Source organism: Andrographis paniculata, unplaced genomic scaffold (assembly GCF_009805555.1).
Source record: "Andrographis paniculata isolate CXL003 unplaced genomic scaffold, ASM980555v1 Contig65END, whole genome shotgun sequence".
Classification (NCBI taxonomy): domain Eukaryota; kingdom Viridiplantae; phylum Streptophyta; class Magnoliopsida; order Lamiales; family Acanthaceae; genus Andrographis; species Andrographis paniculata.
The window spans coordinates 4,433,167-4,455,010 of record NW_026137601.1 but is presented as its reverse complement, the minus strand read 5'-3'; the positions used below and the strand labels follow the sequence as shown (position 1 = coordinate 4,455,010).

At 28.9% G+C, this 21,844-nt stretch overlaps 1 protein-coding gene across 7 annotated transcripts; it reads left to right on the top strand.

Annotated features, from left to right (window-relative positions):
- The first annotated feature begins 1,532 nt into the window (after positions 1–1,532).
- On the top strand, positions 1,533–20,998 carry LOC127262649 (germacrene A synthase-like). Of its 7 annotated transcripts, none has more exons than XM_051291438.1 (8): positions 1,533–1,643; positions 3,086–3,350; positions 3,423–3,801; positions 3,876–4,094; positions 4,201–4,339; positions 4,438–4,683; positions 4,763–5,099; positions 5,204–5,627. In XM_051291438.1, exons 1-7 carry the CDS (start codon positions 1,554–1,556, stop codon positions 5,057–5,059), a joined length of 1,635 nt encoding a protein of 544 aa, XP_051147395.1. In that variant the 5' UTR covers positions 1,533–1,553; the 3' UTR covers positions 5,060–5,099; positions 5,204–5,627. The 7 variants fall into 7 exon arrangements, with proteins under 7 accessions (XP_051147395.1, XP_051147397.1, XP_051147396.1 ...); XM_051291440.1 differs by lacking the exons at positions 4,763–5,099; positions 5,204–5,627 and adding exons at positions 14,950–15,286; positions 15,391–15,815 and having other exon boundaries at positions 1,554–1,643; XM_051291439.1 differs by lacking the exon at positions 5,204–5,627 and adding an exon at positions 15,391–15,815 and having other exon boundaries at positions 1,554–1,643.
- Positions 20,999–21,844: the final 846 nt, after the last annotated feature.

The following is a 21,844-nucleotide window of genomic DNA, read 5'->3' as shown; positions in this document are numbered from 1 at the left end:
AATTTTTCCTTCAATATATATAACTAACAAAATACCTCTAACTTTTATGAAAATATTCATTTCGTTTTTATTTGTAAAGACAAAAATATAAAAATTATCTTAAATATTTCTACTAACCACTACAATAATATTATTATTTTATCTACTACAATAAACTAATGATATATTGAGTTAGGATCGAGAGAATATAATTTTTTTATTCATAAAATATGGTATCAAAGTACTACTTAAACTAAAATTTAAATAAAAAATTAAAATTTAAACATAAACCAAACTAACCTAAAGGTACTCCAAGGTAGGTTTAATTATATACAATTATATAATAAATATAAATTTAGTTATATATCAATTTATATTTAGTTATATTTTTTGTAGAATAAAAAGTATGATTATTTAATAAATATAAATTTGGTAAAAATTATCATAGGATATGGACGACAAAGATAAGTGATTAGATATTAGTCAGTAATCTTTTCAATAAACATGTTATTATTGTTAAATGACACAATCAATCCTATAACCTAATCGTACACTCTAAAGAAAGCATTTCAGTATGCATCAACATTAACATCTCTTTCAATCACTACAAGAAAAAATTATTTTTGTAACAGTTTTTATTTATTTATTTATTTATTTTTAAATCTACTTTTTGCGTTACTAATGACATTAGAGATGAAATTAAGAATGAAATTACGTTAGCTACGTGAACTTTAGGGACGGAATTCCGTTACAAATATATTATTTTTTTGTAGTGAATGTTGATATCTTTTTGGATTATGGATAATAAATCAAATATAATAAAGTATGATTCTTTTTGAATTTTACAATGTATTGTAAGATTTACATATATTTTTTTAATTAATTAGTGGGATAAGTTTCATTAAACTAATGTTCCTATTGTATCATGATAATTGTAACTAATATCCTTTTTTCTTATTAGTATAATTTTTGTTTAATATGCTTAAAAAAAGTTACGATGATATTAACTTGTTAGCAATGAGTAAAGTTTTATGTCCGACCAAAGAAGGAATATTGTATTACTAATTAGAAAGAACACATTTTGCATCCAAAGTTATTATTATTTTAATTTCTTTTTTGTTTAATTGCTGGAGATACTCTTGTATTTTGTTAGAACTTGCATTGATGATAATAAATTGTTACTATGGTACACGGTCTGCGTAAAAATTTTTGTTACATTGACCAACTTCTTCCCTACCTTATGGTTATGGTGTGACCAATTCGTTGGTTATGATATGATCCTTAGGATATTAATTTATATGATCTCCGATAATCGAAAATTTTATTTTACATATATGATCGATTTTAATCTTTATTCTATGATTTTCAATATGACTAAAATTGAATAATGTGATATACAATCAAACCAAAAATATTTTTTACCTAAAATAATATCATTTAAATATTAACAAAATATTATTTTAAAAATAAGAAATATCTTATATTTTAATTAAGCATACATGTATTTAATCTATAACTCATCTATAAATAGAAGCCATGTTGCATGTTATCATCGTATATTACAAGTCTCAAGAATGAGTACAAAAGATGTTCTTCGTCCAGTGACCAACTTCTCCTCTACCTTGTGGGGTGACCAATTCCTACGTTACGAATTTGACCCTCAGGTAATTTCTATGGTCTCCTAAAATAAAAAAAAAAAAAATTATTTTCAATCTATACTCGATTTTCATATTATTCTATAATTATGCACGGTCTTTATATTTCAATTCTCCAAATTATTGTATGTTTGCTTTTTAAGTTCTGAATCTTCCATTCATTAAGTTTTGATCTTCGAACTTGGCATGACAAAAGATAAAATATGATAAAATACAAGATAAAAATACAACCATACAAAATTATATAATAAAAATATGATAAAATTTCTTGTAACTCACATGTTGTTTTGAATGTCTTTTCCATCATTAGTTTAAAATATGTGCAACCTTCCATCGTGTTTAAGGAAGTATTGTACAGATTCACCAACTATCTAAACTTAATGGATTGGCAGAAACTATTGTTGTTCGACTACTAAAGTTTGGAATTTTTTTTTCAATGTTTTTTGAAAATACATGAAAAAGTTATACAATGAATGTAATGGTCCGTAGGCCATTTAAACCATAAAGAATTTTATGAGGAATTTTGCTTTAAAACAAAATTTACTACATATATACAAAGTGAATAACTTTATATGTATATTCACACCATATATCCATGACATGCTTGTGATATATTTTGTAAATAAAGAGCGCGATTGTAACTCATTACTCCCTCACAGTCCGTCTCTAAAGGCCTCATTTACATTTTCTGTCATTATATTTAACATTAAAAATATCTTCATATTTATATAATTTTTTTTTTTTGTACAAATGTCCTTTTATTAGTATTATAAGACATTAATACAAGTATTTTTACAGTTTTTTTTTAATTTGTATTATATTTTCATATAATAATTAATATAAAAATATTAAGAAGGAAAAGTAAATGGGACACTTAGAGCCGGACGGAGCTAATATATTTTAGTGTAGTAAGAAATCAAGTATCATTTGCTTGATTTGTAGTTCATCAAAGCTTTAACTTTACTAAGAATAAACTCAAAACTAGTATAAAAAAGTCCTGAACTTTAAAATCCTAAATCTGTTATACAATCATTATTATTAGCTTTTTTCCTATACAATCATTATTATAATCTATAATTCACAAAATATCAGCTTCAAAGTACTATTAAAAGAAAAAAAAATTGAAACTAAATTCCAAAAGGATACACGTTTGAGAATTAAATCCTATAGAGCAAAACCTTAGATGAAATGATCACAATTATATAAAATTCATTTTATAATAAAATGTAATACAAAATTTATAATAAAACCTAAACTATACTTTAACATTTACAACTTATTTTAAATTCATTTTCTTTTTGTTTAAGTCAGTTTCTCAAACAAAAAGGGAAAATAGCAACTTGTTTATTATTATTATTGACATGAAATTTTTTATTGTATTTAGGCTTGTGAATTTGTTATAAAGTATAATCAATGGGTCTTTTATTATTAATCATTATTTTTGGGCATAGATTATGAAAGAATATGCCAACGAGGTTAAGATGTTGAAGAATACAGTGAGGAATCAAATAACAGATCAAGATATGGGAATGATGGATGCTATGAATCTCATTGATACACTCGAACGCCTAGGCATAGCATATCATTTTGAAAATGAAATTTCAGAGAAATTACGAGAAATTTATGACCTCCTCGATACCGACAAATATTGTGATCTCTACACAACTGCTCTTCATTTTCGGATACTCAGGCAGCATGGGTATCATATATCTTGCGGTATGTATATATGTTGGGTTAGAATTAAATATCACCATAATTCCAGCTATTTAATTTAATTTGAATGCGCAGATATTTTTCTCAAATGGTTGGATGGTAATGGAAAATTCCAGGAGTCCATTAAGAATGATATAAGGGGTTTGTTAGCCTTGTATGAAGCAACACATCTGAGAATACATGGAGAAAGCATATTAGATTATGCACATGTTTATACTAGGACCGGTTTAAAAAATGTGGAACAAAGTCTCCATCAATCACCCCTAGAGAAACAAGTCGAGCACGCGTTAGTGCAAGCCCTACACTTGGGCTGTCCAAGAATCGAAGCACGATTCTTCATCTCCATCTATGAAGAGGAGGTTGAACACCGGAATGAGTCATTGTTAAACTTGGCCAAATTTGACTATAATTTACTTCAAATATTACACAAGAAAGAGCTTCAAGAATTGTCACGGTAAACTTATCAATTATTTGCATTTTTACTATGAATAAACTCTCAAACTATGTTACTCGTATTTTTCGGTGTAGGTGGTGGAAAGAATTGAATCTAATATCAAAACACAAATATGCCAAGGACAGATTAGTTGAATGCTATTTTTGGGCTGCAGGAGTGTACTATGAACCCGAATATTCGCGCGGACGTATTATGCTTACAAAACTTATGATCATTATATCAATAACAGATGATACGTATGATGCTTATGGCACGCTTGAAGAGCTACAAGCTTTCACAAAAGCAATAGAAAGGTAAAATTCTGAATCATGTGTTTGTGAGAGAGAATGGAAGGGAGATACTACTTACTAGTTCATTTCATTTAAGTTTTTTAAAATTAATTATTGTTTTATTCATTAGATGGGATATTGGGGAGATTGTTAAACTCCCAAATTACATGAGAGAATTCTATAAAACTACTCTAGAGCTCTATCAAGAATTTGAAGATGAGCTAAGCAGTGAAGGAAGGTCCTACGCAATAAAATACGCCATCGATGCTGTATGATGATATCGCACTTAATTTCCTCTTTTTCTTACGATTCCTTGGTATAAAATGTTTCAATTAAATTTGACATATATGTAATAACTTCAATGTAGCACAAGGAATTGGTAAGAAACTACTATACTGAGGCCAAGTGGTTCATGCAAGGAATATATCCAACCTTTGAGGACTATCTTAGCAACGGTCATATAACTTGCACCTATTTTTATCACACCATGGTGTCGTTGTTGGGAATGAAATCTCTAACAGAGAAGGAATTTGAGTACCTGCACCAGAAACCTAAAATGATTGTTGCTAGCGGCATCAATTGCCGGCTCATAGATGATATCACTAGCTACGAGGTACAAGTGAAAAGTTATACTATGCCAACATGTCTAAATAAATTATTCTGATTTTTTGTTAACATATATATCGTATTAGGTTGAGAAGGAAAGAGGTCAAGTTGTGACGGGCATCGATTGCTTCATGAAAGATAATAATGCTACCAAAGAAGAAGCGGTGGCTAAACTTCATGAAATAGCGGAAAATGCTTGGAAGGATATCAATGAGGAATTTTTGAAATCATATTTTCATTGGAAAGATGTGGTAAAGCGTATTATGAATATTTCTCGAATAATGGATGTGGCTTACAAGAATGATCATGATGGATACACCAAACCAGAAAAGAACGTGAAACCTCACATCATTGCCTTGTTCGTCGATCCAATAAAATATTAGGCATCTCATCCTCTCGTTACTATAAGTCATCTAGGTTAAGGTAATGTCACCATTTCTATATATTATTTACTGCATGTTTCTTAGGATCCCTATATTTTTGCTTCCATTGAGACTTCAATTCTATAACAAGATTTAAATTTTTAGGTACATTTTGATTCTTGGACTTCACAAGGGTTATGTTTCCATCTTTCATGGCGTGTTTCGGTTCACAACTTATAAGTTATCTTCTGTTTGAGAGAAGCATATATATATATATATTTAAATGTTGTTTGTTGAAAATGAGACGAGATGTTTATTGTATATTTGAATTGAATACCTGTTGTAAATTTGTTATATATTTATGTAGGTGTGTTTTATATATTTTTTTCTAGTATTTTCTCAGTAGAAGTACATAGTTTGAAAAATATTTTGAATTTAAACTTATTGTTCGAAAGAATAGTTTTATGTCTGAACAAAGAGGGAATAATGTATTACTAAGAAATGATCAGAAAGAACTCATTTTGCATCCGAAGGGATTTTATATTTCCTCTTTGAAGCTTTGTAATTCTTTATTTACATTTTTAGTGAAATGCTCTTCATCTTCAACCACAACAATTTGTTATCGACTTCAAAATTATTAGAGAGATATTTCTTTACTTCTTCTCTTATTATGATTACATTTTTATTTTTTACATTATGTTGTTTCATTACTATGATTCCAAAGTTTTATTATTTTGTTAAAATATATATAAATTTTTTTGTTTAATTGTTGGAAGTACTCATGTATTTTGTTAGGACTTGGATCGATGATAATAAATTGTTACTACTGTAAATATAAGTTAAAAAAATAAAATGTCATGGCAGCCTCTACGGCTTTTTTTTTTAGTTGGATCAAATTCAATATGTATGTGTATATTTATATTCGAGGATCTCAATGATAAGAGTTTTCACAATTATATTGTCCAATCAGTATTTTTGACTTTATTGTATGTTTGAAACGATAAATACAAAGATTAATCAAGACATCGATCAGATTAATTAGTACGTATATGTAGGGGCTGAATTGAATCATCATATGTAATTACGACTAGTTATTATTCAATTTAGCCCCTGCTACTTATGACTTTTGAAATATAATAAGATAAAACAATAACTAAGAACCTAAAAATTGCATATGCTTCAGTTCCATTCATACTATATTTATGCATATTATATCTATATATATCTTTATACGTGTGTGTTTGTTTGAAAGGAGATACACGGAAACCCTATATCAACATTTGATAGATTTTGAATGATTCTTGTACCTAATTGGCTTTAGGTCATAGATAAACGATAAAGAAGTATGTTTACACTATTTATATATATACTTTTATAGAAAGAAATTGTGGGGTAAATAAGGGAAAAAAAAGAATATTTTTATGAAAAGTATATGAGAAATACATGATAAATTTTAAATTTCTATAATACAAAGATTTAATGATAGATAATTAGAAATATATATATATAATACTATTGTCAGAGCTTTATAAAGATACAAATAAAAAATATATTTTTATTGTCAATTATTACTATTATTATTTTTTTTAATATATTTGAGAGTGTTGTGATTTTTGCATAAAATAATTTGAGCCTTAAACTTCTCAAACCTGTCATGTTTCCCACAGTCAAATGTTGTCTGATAATTTGAGAAAGACAAAATAATAATTTGTAGTATTGCAGATCTATTTATGACTTTGAAACAAGAATCCAAACACTTCAACAAAACCATCCTTGTTTGAACGTGTGTAGTGTGGAAAATTGAAAAATATATTTTAGTGAGAGAAAATATTGTGTATCATTCCAAGTGAGTCATTCTATTTCTTCATATCTTGATAATGTTCTAATGTTTTAATTGTTCTCAAAAACTTATTTGAAAAAAAAAGAAAAGAACTTCCAATTGAGAAGATAACTAGCCCATAAGGACATTTACTCTCAATTGGACATGTGGTTTGTTTGTGTAATTACTGCAGTATAACAAGAAATTTTTTGGGTAATGTGCAATGAAAATTGCAGAAAAGACATTTTTTTTTATGTTTGTTGGTGTAATTTAATTTTCTTAAACAAACATTGTGTGTCATTTATTTTATCTCGTACTTATATCGATCTGCTCATTCTTTTATCATATTCCATAACCACTGAACAATCATACATACAAAGTTGTATTTCTCCATTGTATAAATACTCCCTCCGTCCATTAAAATTAGTCCATTTGGGCTCGGCACGTGAATTAAAAAAAATGAATATTTTATTGAAAAAGTGATAGGTAGTTGAGACTATTTTTGGAAATTTAGTTAAAAAATCAGGTAAATAAAGAAAGTGAATGGAATAAAGTTAGTGGTATTTTTTGTAAACAAGGGTAATAATTAAACATTAATTTGTTGACTTTGCCAAAATTAGTAATGAGATAAATTTAATGGACAGACTAAAAAGAAAAGTGAGAATAAATTTGGCCGACGGAGCGAGTATAATTTATGGTCCCAACAAATTTGGAACAGTTAGGCCACTTACATTATTTTATCACCCGACCTACTATTGAAGGAAAAAAATTGAAACTAAATTAAAAAAACAATACACGTTTAAGAATTAAATCCTATAGAGAAAAACCTAATATGAAATGATCACAATTATACATAAAAAATAAACAGTTCAAGAACATAAAATTTTGTATGAGTTTCAAAATAAACATGAAGTAGATTAATAAAGTTTATACATGATATGTTGCTGAAATCCATTGAGCAAGGAACTGAACAAAATACGCTACACTTTTATATTTTGATAGTTAAAATGTATTACAAAATTTATAATAAAACCTAAAGTATTACTTTTACATATAGAACTTATTTTAAATTCATTTACTTTCTGTGTAACTAAATTTCTTAAAAGAAAAAGGAAGATAGCAAAGTATTTATTATTATTATTATTAACATGGAAAATTCAATTGTATTTAGGCTTGTGAATTTGTTATAATGTATAATTAAGGGTGTTTTTCTATTATTATTTGTTATTTTTGGGCGTAGAATATGAAAGAATATACCAACGAGATTAAGATGTTGAAGAATAAAATGAGGAGTCAAACAGCAGATCTAGAATGAGAATGATGGATTCTATGAATCTCATTGATACGGTCGAATGCCTAGGCATAGCATATCATTTCAAAAATAAGATTTCAGACAAATTAAGAGAAATTTATGACCTCCTCGATACCGACAAATACTGTGATCTCTTCACAGCTGCTCTTCATTTCGGATACTCAGGCATCGTGGGTATTATATATCTTGCGGTATGTATATATGTTGGGTTAGAATTAAATATCACCATAATTCCAAGTGTTTAATTTGATTTGAATGCGCAGATATTTTTCAGAAATGGATGAACGGTAATGGAAAATACCAAGAGTCGATTAAGAATGATGTAAGGGGTTTGTTAGGCTTGTATGAAGCAACACGTCTGAGAATACATGAAGAAAGTATATTAGATTTAGCACATGTTTATACTAGGACCAGTTTAAAAAATGTTAATCGAAGTCTCGATCAATCACCCCTCAAGAAACAAGTCGAGCACTCATTAGTTCAAGTCCTACACTTGGGCTGCCCAAGAATCGAAGCACGATTCTTCATCTCCATCTATGAAGAGGAGGTTGAACACCGAAATGAGTCTTTGTTGAACTTAGCCAAATTCGACTATAATTTACTTCAAATATTACACAAGAAAAAGAGTCAGGAATTGTCACGGTAAACTGATCAATTATTTGCATCTTTACTCATGAATAAACTCTCAAACCATGTTTACTCATATTTGTCGGTGTAGGTGGTGGAAAGAACTGAATCTAATACCAAAACAAAATATGCCAAGGACAGATTGGTTGAATGCTATTTTTGGGCCGCAGGAGTGTACTACGAACCCAAATATTCGCGCGGACATGTTATGCTTACAAAACTTATGATCATTATATCAATAACAGATGATACGTATGATGCTTATGGCACGCTTGAAGAGCTACAAGCTTTCGCAAAAGCAATAGAAAGGTAAAATTCTAAATCATGTGTTTGTGAGAGAGAAAGGAAGGGAGATATTACTTACCAGTTCATTTGAATTAATTCTTTAAAGTTAATTATTGTTTTATTAAGTGAATGGGATATTGGGGAGATTGATGAACTCCCAAATTACATGAGAGAATTCTATAAAACTATTCGAGAGCTCTGTCAAGAATTTGAAGATGAGCTAAGCAGTGAAGGAAGATTCTAATCAATAAAATTCGCCTTCGATGTTTTATGATGATATTACACTTAATTGTCTCTTTATCTTACAATTCCTTGGTATATAATGTTTTAATTAAATTTGACATATATATAATAACTTAAATGTAGCACACATAATTGGTAAGAAGCTACTCCCTCTGTCCGGAAAATTTAGCCCTTTTGGGCTCGGCACGCGGATTAAGAAAAATAAATATTTCATTGAAAAGTTAGAAAAAGTAAAAATGTAGTTGGGATTATTTTTGAAAATTTAACTACAATTTAAACATAATAGAGAGACAGTGTAATAAATTTAGTGATATTTATTATAAATAAGTATTGAATGAAGGATAATAATTAATATTGACTTTTTGACTTTTTCAAATATAATAATAGGGTAAATTTACGGATGGAGAAAAAAGAATGTGAAAATAAATTTAACAAAACAGAAGGAATATTATATTGAGGCGAGTGGTTCATGCAACTATGCAAGGAATATATCCAACCTTTGAGGACTATCTTAGCAACTTTCATATTACTTACACCTATTTTTATCACACCATGGTGTCACTGTTGGGAATGAAATCTGTGACAGAGAAGGTATTTGAGTACCTACACCAGAAACCTAATATGATTGTTGCTAGCGGTATCAATTGCTGGCTCATGGATGATATCACTAGTTAGAAGGTACAAGTGAAAAGTTATATTATGCCAATATGTCTAAATACATTAATTTGATTATTTGTTAACATATATATTGTAGGGTAAACTGTTTTTTTAGTCTCGTAACTGGACCCCTTTATCATTTTAGTCCCGTAAGTAGAGCCTATTTGCAAACTAGTCCCATAAGTGAAAAAATTTCGTTGTTTTAGTCCTCCGCCGCCGGAGACGCCCGCGTGGCACGCCGGAGGTGACGTGTCCGCCAGGTCAGCGACACCTGGCTGACACGTGGATTTTTTTTCATTTTTATTAATTTTTTAAAATTTTTTTAATTGGACCAAATAAAAAATTACAAATAAAATTAAAAAAACAAGTTTTATAAAAAATTTAAGAAAATAAAAAAATCCACGTGTCCGCCAGGTCAGCGACACCTGGCGGACACATCACCTCCGGCGAGCCACGCGAGCATCTCCGGCGCCGGAGAACTAAAACAGCGAAAACTTCTCACTTGTGGGACTAGTTTGCGACAGGCTCTACTTACAGGACTAAAATGATAAGGGGGTCCAGTTACGGAACTAAAAAAAACAGTTTACCCTATGTTGTATTAGGTTGAGAAGGAAAGAGGTCAAGTTGTGATGGGCATCGATACCTTCGTGAAAGATAATACTGGGACTAAAGAAGAAGCGGTGACTAAACTTCATGAAATGGCAAAAAAATGCTTAGAAGGATATAAATGAGGAGTTTTTAAAATCATATTTCCATTGGAAAAATATGGTAGAGCGTGTTATGAATGTTTCTCGATTTCTCTATAGCAGTACATAGTTTGACAAATATTTTGAATTTAAAATTATTACTTGAAAGAAAAGTTCGTATAAAACGAGAAATACATTACGGAAGAATCACAACTTCAGTAATGGATTATCTTAATTCAATATATATAATATCAAAGTTATGTTTTATTAATAAATAAAATAATATTATTATTTAATCTACTATAATAGAAAATAATATATTGAATTAGAATTGAGAAAATATACTATTTTTATTCATAAAATATAGTATCAAAATACTACTTGAACTAAAATATAAATAAAAATTAACGTTGAAACACAAACCAAACAAACCTAAATTTACTCCAATGTAGGTTCAATTAAATACGACTATATAATAAATATAAATTTTTTTATATATCAATTGATAGTTAGTTATAATTTTAATAGAATAAGAAATACTCCCTAAATTTTGTTATATATCAATTGATAGTTAGTTATAATTTTCATAGAATAAGAAATACTCCCTCTCCTTTTGTTAGCTATAATTATGTTTGATTTTTTTTTTTTAATTGTCTATAAAAAAAAAACAAAAAAAGAAGATATCCCCACCTTCTTTCACCGACGTCCATTGAAGAAAATAAATTGTGGAAAAGACAGAGCGTAGAACAAAATAGAGTAAAATGATGTATGTTCCGGTCAGTTCTTGTGTGTTGTGGACAAAGATAATATTTTAGAAATTACATAATGCAATAATTTTTTTCCATCGATCGCAAAAGTAACTTGTTGACGAATTTTAATTACATCCCTATCTTCTTAACATCATATTCTAAATATATATGCATCATAATTATATTATCCATTCAACATATTAATATATTAGCCATAAACAATGAAAGACTTGCAAGCTTCCATTAGTTCAATTAGATTCACTAAATTTATCCTAATTGTTGAATCCAATAGTTGTGCGAATGATATGTAGCATGAAATAACAAAATGGTTTACATTATTTTTTGAGGCAATTTTAGATTTTATTATATTTTTGTAGAAGTTACGATAGTACTCACTTAACAATGTTAATTTTTATAATATAATTTATTCGATTGCTCTATGAAATTATATTTGAAACCAATAAGCTAAAGAGTATCATATTTTATCCAAATTTGAAAATGTTGAACTAAACTAATTTACCCTTAAATTTAGTATCAACCTCCTAAAGTATGGACAGTTGAAAAAGTCTCCAAATTAAATTATATCTATTATTTTTTAATTATTTAAATCCCTCAAAAATATATAGTATATTTATTCAGTCAAATTCTACATAAAAAAAAAAGTAGGAAAACAAGTAATTTACTTACTCAATATTTGCGTTGGAGCGACACCATAATAATATATTCTGTAAACCATATTACATTGAAATAAACAACATATTTTATAACAGTATATCATTTGCCTCTTCACGTGACGACTATTGGCAGAAACTATTGTTGTTCGACTACTAAAGTTTGGAATTTTTTTTTCAATGTTTTTTGAAAATACATGAAAAAGTTATACAATGAATGTAGGCCATTTAAACCATAAAGAATTTTATGAGGAATTTTGCTTTAAAACAAAATTTACTACATATATACAAAGTGAATAACTTTATATGTATATTCACACCATATATCCATGACATGCTTGTGATATATTTTGTAAATAAAGAGCGCGATTGTAACTCATTACTCCCTCACAGTCCGTCTCTAAAGGCCTCATTTACATTTTCTGTCATTATATTTAACATTAAAAATATCTTCATATTTATATAATTTTTTTTTTTTGTACAAATGTCCTTTTATTAGTATTATAAGACATTAATACAAGTATTTTTACAGTTTTTTTTTTTTTTGTATTATATTTTCATATAATAATTAATATAAAAATATTAAGAAGGAAAAGTAAATGGGACACTTAGAGCCGGACGGAGCTAATATATTTTAGTGTAGTAAGAAATCAAGTATCATTTGCTTGATTTGTAGTTCATCAAAGCTTTAACTTTACTAAGAATAAACTCAAAACTAGTATAAAAAAGTCCTGAACTTTAAAATCCTAAATCTGTTATACAATCATTATTATTAGCTTTTTTCCTATACAATCATTATTATAATCTATAATTCACAAAATATCAGCTTCAAAGTACTATTAAAAGAAAAAAAATTGAAACTAAATTCCAAAAGGATACACGTTTGAGAATTAAATCCTATAGAGCAAAACCTTAGATGAAATGATCACAATTATATAAAATTCATTTTATAATAAAATGTAATACAAAATTTATAATAAAACCTAAACTATACTTTAACATTTACAACTTATTTTAAATTCATTTTCTTTTTGTTTAAGTCAGTTTCTCAAACAAAAAGGGAAAATAGCAACTTGTTTATTATTATTATTGACATGAAATTTTTTATTGTATTTAGGCTTGTGAATTTGTTATAAAGTATAATCAATGGGTCTTTTATTATTAATCATTATTTTTGGGCATAGATTATGAAAGAATATGCCAACGAGGTTAAGATGTTGAAGAATACAGTGAGGAATCAAATAACAGATCAAGATATGGGAATGATGGATGCTATGAATCTCATTGATACACTCGAACGCCTAGGCATAGCATATCATTTTGAAAATGAAATTTCAGAGAAATTACGAGAAATTTATGACCTCCTCGATACCGACAAATATTGTGATCTCTACACAACTGCTCTTCATTTTCGGATACTCAGGCAGCATGGGTATCATATATCTTGCGGTATGTATATATGTTGGGTTAGAATTAAATATCACCATAATTCCAGCTATTTAATTTAATTTGAATGCGCAGATATTTTTCTCAAATGGTTGGATGGTAATGGAAAATTCCAGGAGTCCATTAAGAATGATATAAGGGGTTTGTTAGCCTTGTATGAAGCAACACATCTGAGAATACATGGAGAAAGCATATTAGATTATGCACATGTTTATACTAGGACCGGTTTAAAAAATGTGGAACAAAGTCTCCATCAATCACCCCTAGAGAAACAAGTCGAGCACGCGTTAGTGCAAGCCCTACACTTGGGCTGTCCAAGAATCGAAGCACGATTCTTCATCTCCATCTATGAAGAGGAGGTTGAACACCGGAATGAGTCATTGTTAAACTTGGCCAAATTTGACTATAATTTACTTCAAATATTACACAAGAAAGAGCTTCAAGAATTGTCACGGTAAACTTATCAATTATTTGCATTTTTACTATGAATAAACTCTCAAACTATGTTACTCGTATTTTTCGGTGTAGGTGGTGGAAAGAATTGAATCTAATATCAAAACACAAATATGCCAAGGACAGATTAGTTGAATGCTATTTTTGGGCTGCAGGAGTGTACTATGAACCCGAATATTCGCGCGGACGTATTATGCTTACAAAACTTATGATCATTATATCAATAACAGATGATACGTATGATGCTTATGGCACGCTTGAAGAGCTACAAGCTTTCACAAAAGCAATAGAAAGGTAAAATTCTGAATCATGTGTTTGTGAGAGAGAATGGAAGGGAGATACTACTTACTAGTTCATTTCATTTAAGTTTTTTAAAATTAATTATTGTTTTATTCATTAGATGGGATATTGGGGAGATTGTTAAACTCCCAAATTACATGAGAGAATTCTATAAAACTACTCTAGAGCTCTATCAAGAATTTGAAGATGAGCTAAGCAGTGAAGGAAGGTCCTACGCAATAAAATACGCCATCGATGCTGTATGATGATATCGCACTTAATTTCCTCTTTTTCTTACGATTCCTTGGTATAAAATGTTTCAATTAAATTTGACATATATGTAATAACTTCAATGTAGCACAAGGAATTGGTAAGAAACTACTATACTGAGGCCAAGTGGTTCATGCAAGGAATATATCCAACCTTTGAGGACTATCTTAGCAACGGTCATATAACTTGCACCTATTTTTATCACACACATGGTGTCGTTGTTGGGAATGAAATCTCTAACAGAGAAGGAATTTGAGTACCTGCACCAGAAACCTAAAATGATTGTTGCTAGCGGCATCAATTGCCGGCTCATAGATGATATCACTAGCTACGAGGTACAAGTGAAAAGTTATACTATGCCAACATGTCTAAATAAATTATTCTGATTTTTTGTTAACATATATATCGTATTAGGTTGAGAAGGAAAGAGGTCAAGTTGTGACGGGCATCGATTGCTTCATGAAAGATAATAATGCTACCAAAGAAGAAGCGGTGGCTAAACTTCATGAAATAGCGGAAAATGCTTGGAAGGATATCAATGAGGAATTTTTGAAATCATATTTTCATTGGAAAGATGTGGTAAAGCGTATTATGAATATTTCTCGAATAATGGATGTGGCTTACAAGAATGATCATGATGGATACACCAAACCAGAAAAGAACGTGAAACCTCACATCATTGCCTTGTTCGTCGATCCAATAAAATATTAGGCATCTCATCCTCTCGTTACTATAAGTCATCTAGGTTAAGGTAATGTCACCATTTCTATATATTATTTACTGCATGTTTCTTAGGATCCCTATATTTTTGCTTCCATTGAGACTTCAATTCTATAACAAGATTTAAATTTTTAGGTACATTTTGATTCTTGGACTTCACAAGGGTTATGTTTCCATCTTTCATGGCGTGTTTCGGTTCACAACTTATAAGTTATCTTCTGTTTGAGAGAAGCATATATATATATATATATTTAAATGTTGTTTGTTGAAAATGAGACGAGATGTTTATTGTATATTTGAATTGAATACCTGTTGTAAATTTGTTATATATTTATGTAGGTGTGTTTTATATATTTTTTTCTAGTATTTTCTCAGTAGAAGTACATAGTTTGAAAAATATTTTGAATTTAAACTTATTGTTCGAAAGAATAGTTTTATGTCTGAACAAAGAGGGAATAATGTATTACTAAGAAATGATCAGAAAGAACTCATTTTGCATCCGAAGGGATTTTATATTTCCTCTTTGAAGCTTTGTAATTCTTTATTTACATTTTTAGTGAAATGCTCTTCATCTTCAACCACAACAATTTGTTATCGACTTCAAAATTATTAGAGAGATATTTCTTTACTTCTTCTCTTATTATGATTACATTTTTATTTTTTACATTATGTTGTTTCATTACTATGATTCCAAAGTTTTATTATTTTGTTAAAATATATATAAATTTTTTTGTTTAATTGTTGGAAGTACTCATGTATTTTGTTAGGACTTGGATCGATGATAATAAATTGTTACTACTGTAAATATAAGTTAAAAAAATAAAATGTCATGGCCTCTACGCTAGGGTTGGATCAAATTCAATATGTATGTGTATATTTATATTCGAGGATCTCAATGATAAGAGTTTTCACAATTATATTGTCCAATCAGTATTTTTACTTTATTGTATGTTTGAAACGATAAATACAAAGATTAATCAAGACATCGATCAGATTAATTAGTACGTATATGTAGGGGCTGAATTGAATCATCATATGTAATTACGACTAGTTATTATTCAATTTAGCCCCTGCTACTTATGACTTTTGAAATATAATAAGATAAAACAATAACTAAGAACCTAAAAATTGCATATGCTTCAGTTCCATTCATACTATATTTATGCATATTATATCTATATATATCTTTATACGTGTTTGTGTTTTTTGAAAGGAGATACACGGAAACCCTATATCAACATTTGATAGATTTTGAATGATTCTTGTACCTAATTGGCTTTAGTCATAGATAAACGATAAAGAAGTATGTTTACACTATTTATATATATACTTTTATAGAAAGAAATTGTGGGGTAAATAAGGGAAAAAAAAGAATATTTTTATGAAAAGTATATGAGAAATACATGATAAATTTTAAATTTCTATAATACAAAGATTTAATGATAGATAATTAGAAATATATATATATATATAATACTATTGTCAGAGCTTTATAAAGATACAAATAAAAAATATATTTTTATTGTCAATTATTACTATTATTATTTTTTTTAATATATTTGAGAGTGTTGTGATTTTTGCATAAAATAATTTGAGCCTTAAACTTCTCAAACCTGTCATGTTTCCCACAGTCAAATGTTGTCTGATAATTTGAGAAAGACAAATAATAATTTGTAGTATTGCAGATCTATTTATGACTTTGAAACAAGAATCCAAACACTTCAACAAAACCATCCTTGTTTGAACGTGTGTAGTGTGGAAAATTGAAAAATATATTTTAGTGAGAGAAAATATTGTGTATCATTCCAAGTGAGTCATTCTATTTATTTCTTCATATCTTGATAATGTTCTAATGTTTTAATTGTTCTCAAAAACTTATTTGAAAAAAAAAAGAAAAGAACTTCCAATTGAGAAGATAACTAGCCCATAAGGACATTTACTCTCAATTGGACATGTGGTTTGTTTGTGTAATTACTGCAGTATAACAAGAAATTTTTTGGGTAATGTGCAATGAAAATTGCAGAAAAGACATTTTTTTTTTATGTTTGTTGGTGTAATTTAATTTTCTTAAACAAACATTGTGTGTCATTTATTTTATCTCGTACTTATATCGATCTGCTCATTCTTTTATCATATTCCATAACCACTGAACAATCTCATACATACAAAGTTGTATTTCTCCATTGTATATACTCCCTCCTCCGTCCATTAAAATTAGTCCATTTGGGCTCGGCACGTGAATTAAAAAAAATGAATATTTTATTGAAAAAGTGATAGGTAGTTGAGACTATTTTTGGAAATTTAGTTAAAAAATCAAGTAAATAAAGAAAGTGAATGGAATAAAGTTAGTGGTATTTTTTGTAAACAAGGGTAATAATTAAACATTAATTTGTTGACTTTGCCAAAATTAGTAATGAGATAAATTTAATGGACAGACTAAAAAGAAAAGTGAGAATAAATTTGGCCGACGGAGGCAGTATAATTTATGGTCCCAACAAATTTGGAACAGTTAGGCCACTTACATTATTTTATCACCCGACCTACTATTGAAGGAAAAAAATTGAAACTAAATTAAAAAAACAATACACGTTTAAGAATTAAATCCTATAGAGAAAAACCTAATATGAAATGATCACAATTATACATAAAAAATAAACAGTTCAAGAACATAAAATTTTGTATGAGTTTCAAAATAAACATGAAATAGATTAATAAAGTTTATACATGATATGTTGCTGAAATCCATTGAGCAAGGAACTGAACAAAATACGCTACACTTTTATATTTTGATAGTTAAAATGTATTACAAAATTTATAATAAAACCTAAAGTATTACTTTTACATATAGAACTTATTTTAAATTCATTTACTTTCTGTGTAACTAAATTTCTTAAAAGAAAAAGGAAGATAGCAAAGTATTTATTATTATTATTAACATGGAAAATTCAATTGTATTTAGGCTTGTGAATTTGTTATAATGTATAATTAAGGGTGTTTTTCTATTATTATTTGTTATTTTTGGGCGTAGAATATGAAAGAATATACCAACGAGATTAAGATGTTGAAGAATAAAATGAGGAGTCAAACAGCAGATCTAGAATGAGAATGATGGATTCTATGAATCTCATTGATACGGTCGAATGCCTAGGCATAGCATATCATTTCAAAAATAAGATTTCAGACAAATTAAGAGAAATTTATGACCTCCTCGATACCGACAAATACTGTGATCTCTTCACAGCTGCTCTTCATTTCGGATACTCAGGCATCGTGGGTATTATATATCTTGCGGTATGTATATATGTTGGGTTAGAATTAAATATCACCATAATTCCAAGTGTTTAATTTGATTTGAATGCGCAGATATTTTTCAGAAATGGATGAACGGTAATGGAAAATACCAAGAGTCGATTAAGAATGATGTAAGGGGTTTGTTAGGCTTGTATGAAGCAACACGTCTGAGAATACATGAAGAAAGTATATTAGATTTAGCACATGTTTATACTAGGACCAGTTTAAAAAATGTTAATCGAAGTCTCGATCAATCACCCCTCAAGAAACAAGTCGAGCACTCATTAGTTCAAGTCCTACACTTGGGCTGCCCAAGAATCGAAGCACGATTCTTCATCTCCATCTATGAAGAGGAGGTTGAACACCGAAATGAGTCTTTGTTGAACTTAGCCAAATTCGACTATAATTTACTTCAAATATTACACAAGAAAAAGAGTCAGGAATTGTCACGGTAAACTGATCAATTATTTGCATCTTTACTCATGAATAAACTCTCAAACCATGTTTACTCATATTTGTCGGTGTAGGTGGTGGAAAGAACTGAATCTAATACCAAAACAAAATATGCCAAGGACAGATTGGTTGAATGCTATTTTTGGGCCGCAGGAGTGTACTACGAACCCAAATATTCGCGCGGACATGTTATGCTTACAAAACTTATGATCATTATATCAATAACAGATGATACGTATGATGCTTATGGCACGCTTGAAGAGCTACAAGCTTTCGCAAAAGCAATAGAAAGGTAAAATTCTAAATCATGTGTTTGTGAGAGAGAAAGGAAGGGAGATATTACTTACCAGTTCATTTGAATTAATTCTTTAAAGTTAATTATTGTTTTATTAAGTGAATGGGATATTGGGGAGATTGATGAACTCCCAAATTACATGAGAGAATTCTATAAAACTATTCGAGAGCTCTGTCAAGAATTTGAAGATGAGCTAAGCAGTGAAGGAAGATTCTAATCAATAAAATTCGCCTTCGATGTTTTATGATGATATTACACTTAATTGTCTCTTTATCTTACAATTCCTTGGTATATAATGTTTTAATTAATTTGACATATATATAATAACTTAAATGTAGCACACATAATTGGTAAGAAGCTACTCCCTCTGTCCGGAAAATTTAGCCCTTTTGGCTCGGCACGCGGATTAAGAAAAATAAATATTTCATTGAAAAGTTAGAAAAAGTAAAAATGTAGTTGGGATTATTTTTGAAAATTTAACTACAATTTAAACATAATAGAGAGACAGTGTAATAAATTTAGTGATATTTATTATAAATAAGTATTGAATGAAGGATAATAATTAATATTGACTTTTTGACTTTTTCAAATATAATAATAGGGTAAATTTACGGATGGAGAAAAAAGAATGTGAAAATAAATTTAACAAAACAGAAGGAATATTATATTGAGGCGAGTGGTTCATGCAACTATGCAAGGAATATATCCAACCTTTGAGGACTATCTTAGCAACTTTCATATTACTTACACCTATTTTTATCACACCATGGTGTCACTGTTGGGAATGAAATCTGTGACAGAGAAGGTATTTGAGTACCTACACCAGAAACCTAATATGATTGTTGCTAGCGGTATCAATTGCTGGCTCATGGATGATATCACTAGTTAGAAGGTACAAGTGAAAAGTTATATTATGCCAATATGTCTAAATACATTAATTTGATTATTTGTTAACATATATATTGTAGGGTAAACTGTTTTTTTAGTCTCGTAACTGGACCCCTTTATCATTTTAGTCCCGTAAGTAGAGCCTATTTGCAAACTAGTCCCATAAGTGAAAAAATTCGTTGTTTTAGTCCTCCGCCGCCGGAGACGCCCGCGTGGCACGCCGGAGGTGACGTGTCCGCCAGGTCAGCGACACCTGGCTGACACGTGGATTTTTTTTCATTTTTATTAATTTTTTAAAATTTTTTTAATTGGACCAAATAAAAAATTACAAATAAAATTAAAAAAAACAAGTTTTATAAAAAATTTAAGAAAATAAAAAAATCCACGTGTCCGCCAGGTCAGCGACACCTGGCGGACACATCACCTCCGGCGAGCCACGCGAGCATCTCCGGCGCCGGAGAACTAAAACAGCGAAAACTTCTCACTTATGGGACTAGTTTGCGACAGGCTCTACTTACAGGACTAAAATGATAAGGGGGTCCAGTTACGGAACTAAAAAAAACAGTTTACCCTATGTTGTATTAGGTTGAGAAGGAAAGAGGTCAAGTTGTGATGGGCATCGATACCTTCGTGAAAGATAATACTGGGACTAAAGAAGAAGCGGTGACTAAACTTCATGAAATGGCAAAAAAATGCTTAGAAGGATATAAATGAGGAGTTTTTAAAATCATATTTCCATTGGAAAAATATGGTAGAGCGTGTTATGAATGTTTCTCGATTTCTCTATAGCAGTACATAGTTTGACAAATATTTTGAATTTAAAATTATTACTTGAAAGAAAAGTTCGTATAAAACGAGAAATACATTACGGAAGAATCACAACTTCAGTAATGGATTATCTTAATTCAATATATATATAATATCAAAGTTATGTTTTATTAATAAATAAAATAATATTATTATTTAATCTACTATAATAGAAAATAATATATTGAATTAGAATTGAGAAAATATACTATTTTTATTCATAAATATAGTATCAAAATACTACTTGAACTAAAATATAAATAAAAATTAACGTTGAAACACAAACCAAACAAACCTAAATTTACTCCAATGTAGGTTCAATTAAATACGACTATATAATAAATATAAATTTTTTTATATATCAATTGATAGTTAGTTATAATTTTAATAGAATAAGAAATACTCCCTAAATTTTGTTATATATCAATTGATAGTTAGTTATAATTTTCATAGAATAAGAAATACTCCCTCTCCTTTTGTTAGCTATAATTATGTTTGATTTTTTTTTTTTTAATTGTCTATAAAAAAAAAACAAAAAAAGAAGATATCCCCACCTTCTTTCACCGACGTCCATTGAAGAAAATAAATTGTGGAAAAGACAGAGCGTAGAACAAAATAGAGTAAAATGATGTATGTTCCGGTCAGTTCTTGTGTGTTGTGGACAAAGATAATATTTTAGAAATTACATAATGCAATAATTTTTTTCCATCGATCGCAAAAGTAACTTGTTGACGAATTTTAATTACATCCCTATCTTCTTAACATCATATTCTAAATATATATGCATCATAATTATATTATCCATTCAACATATTAATATATTAGCCATAAACAATGAAAGACTTGCAAGCTTCC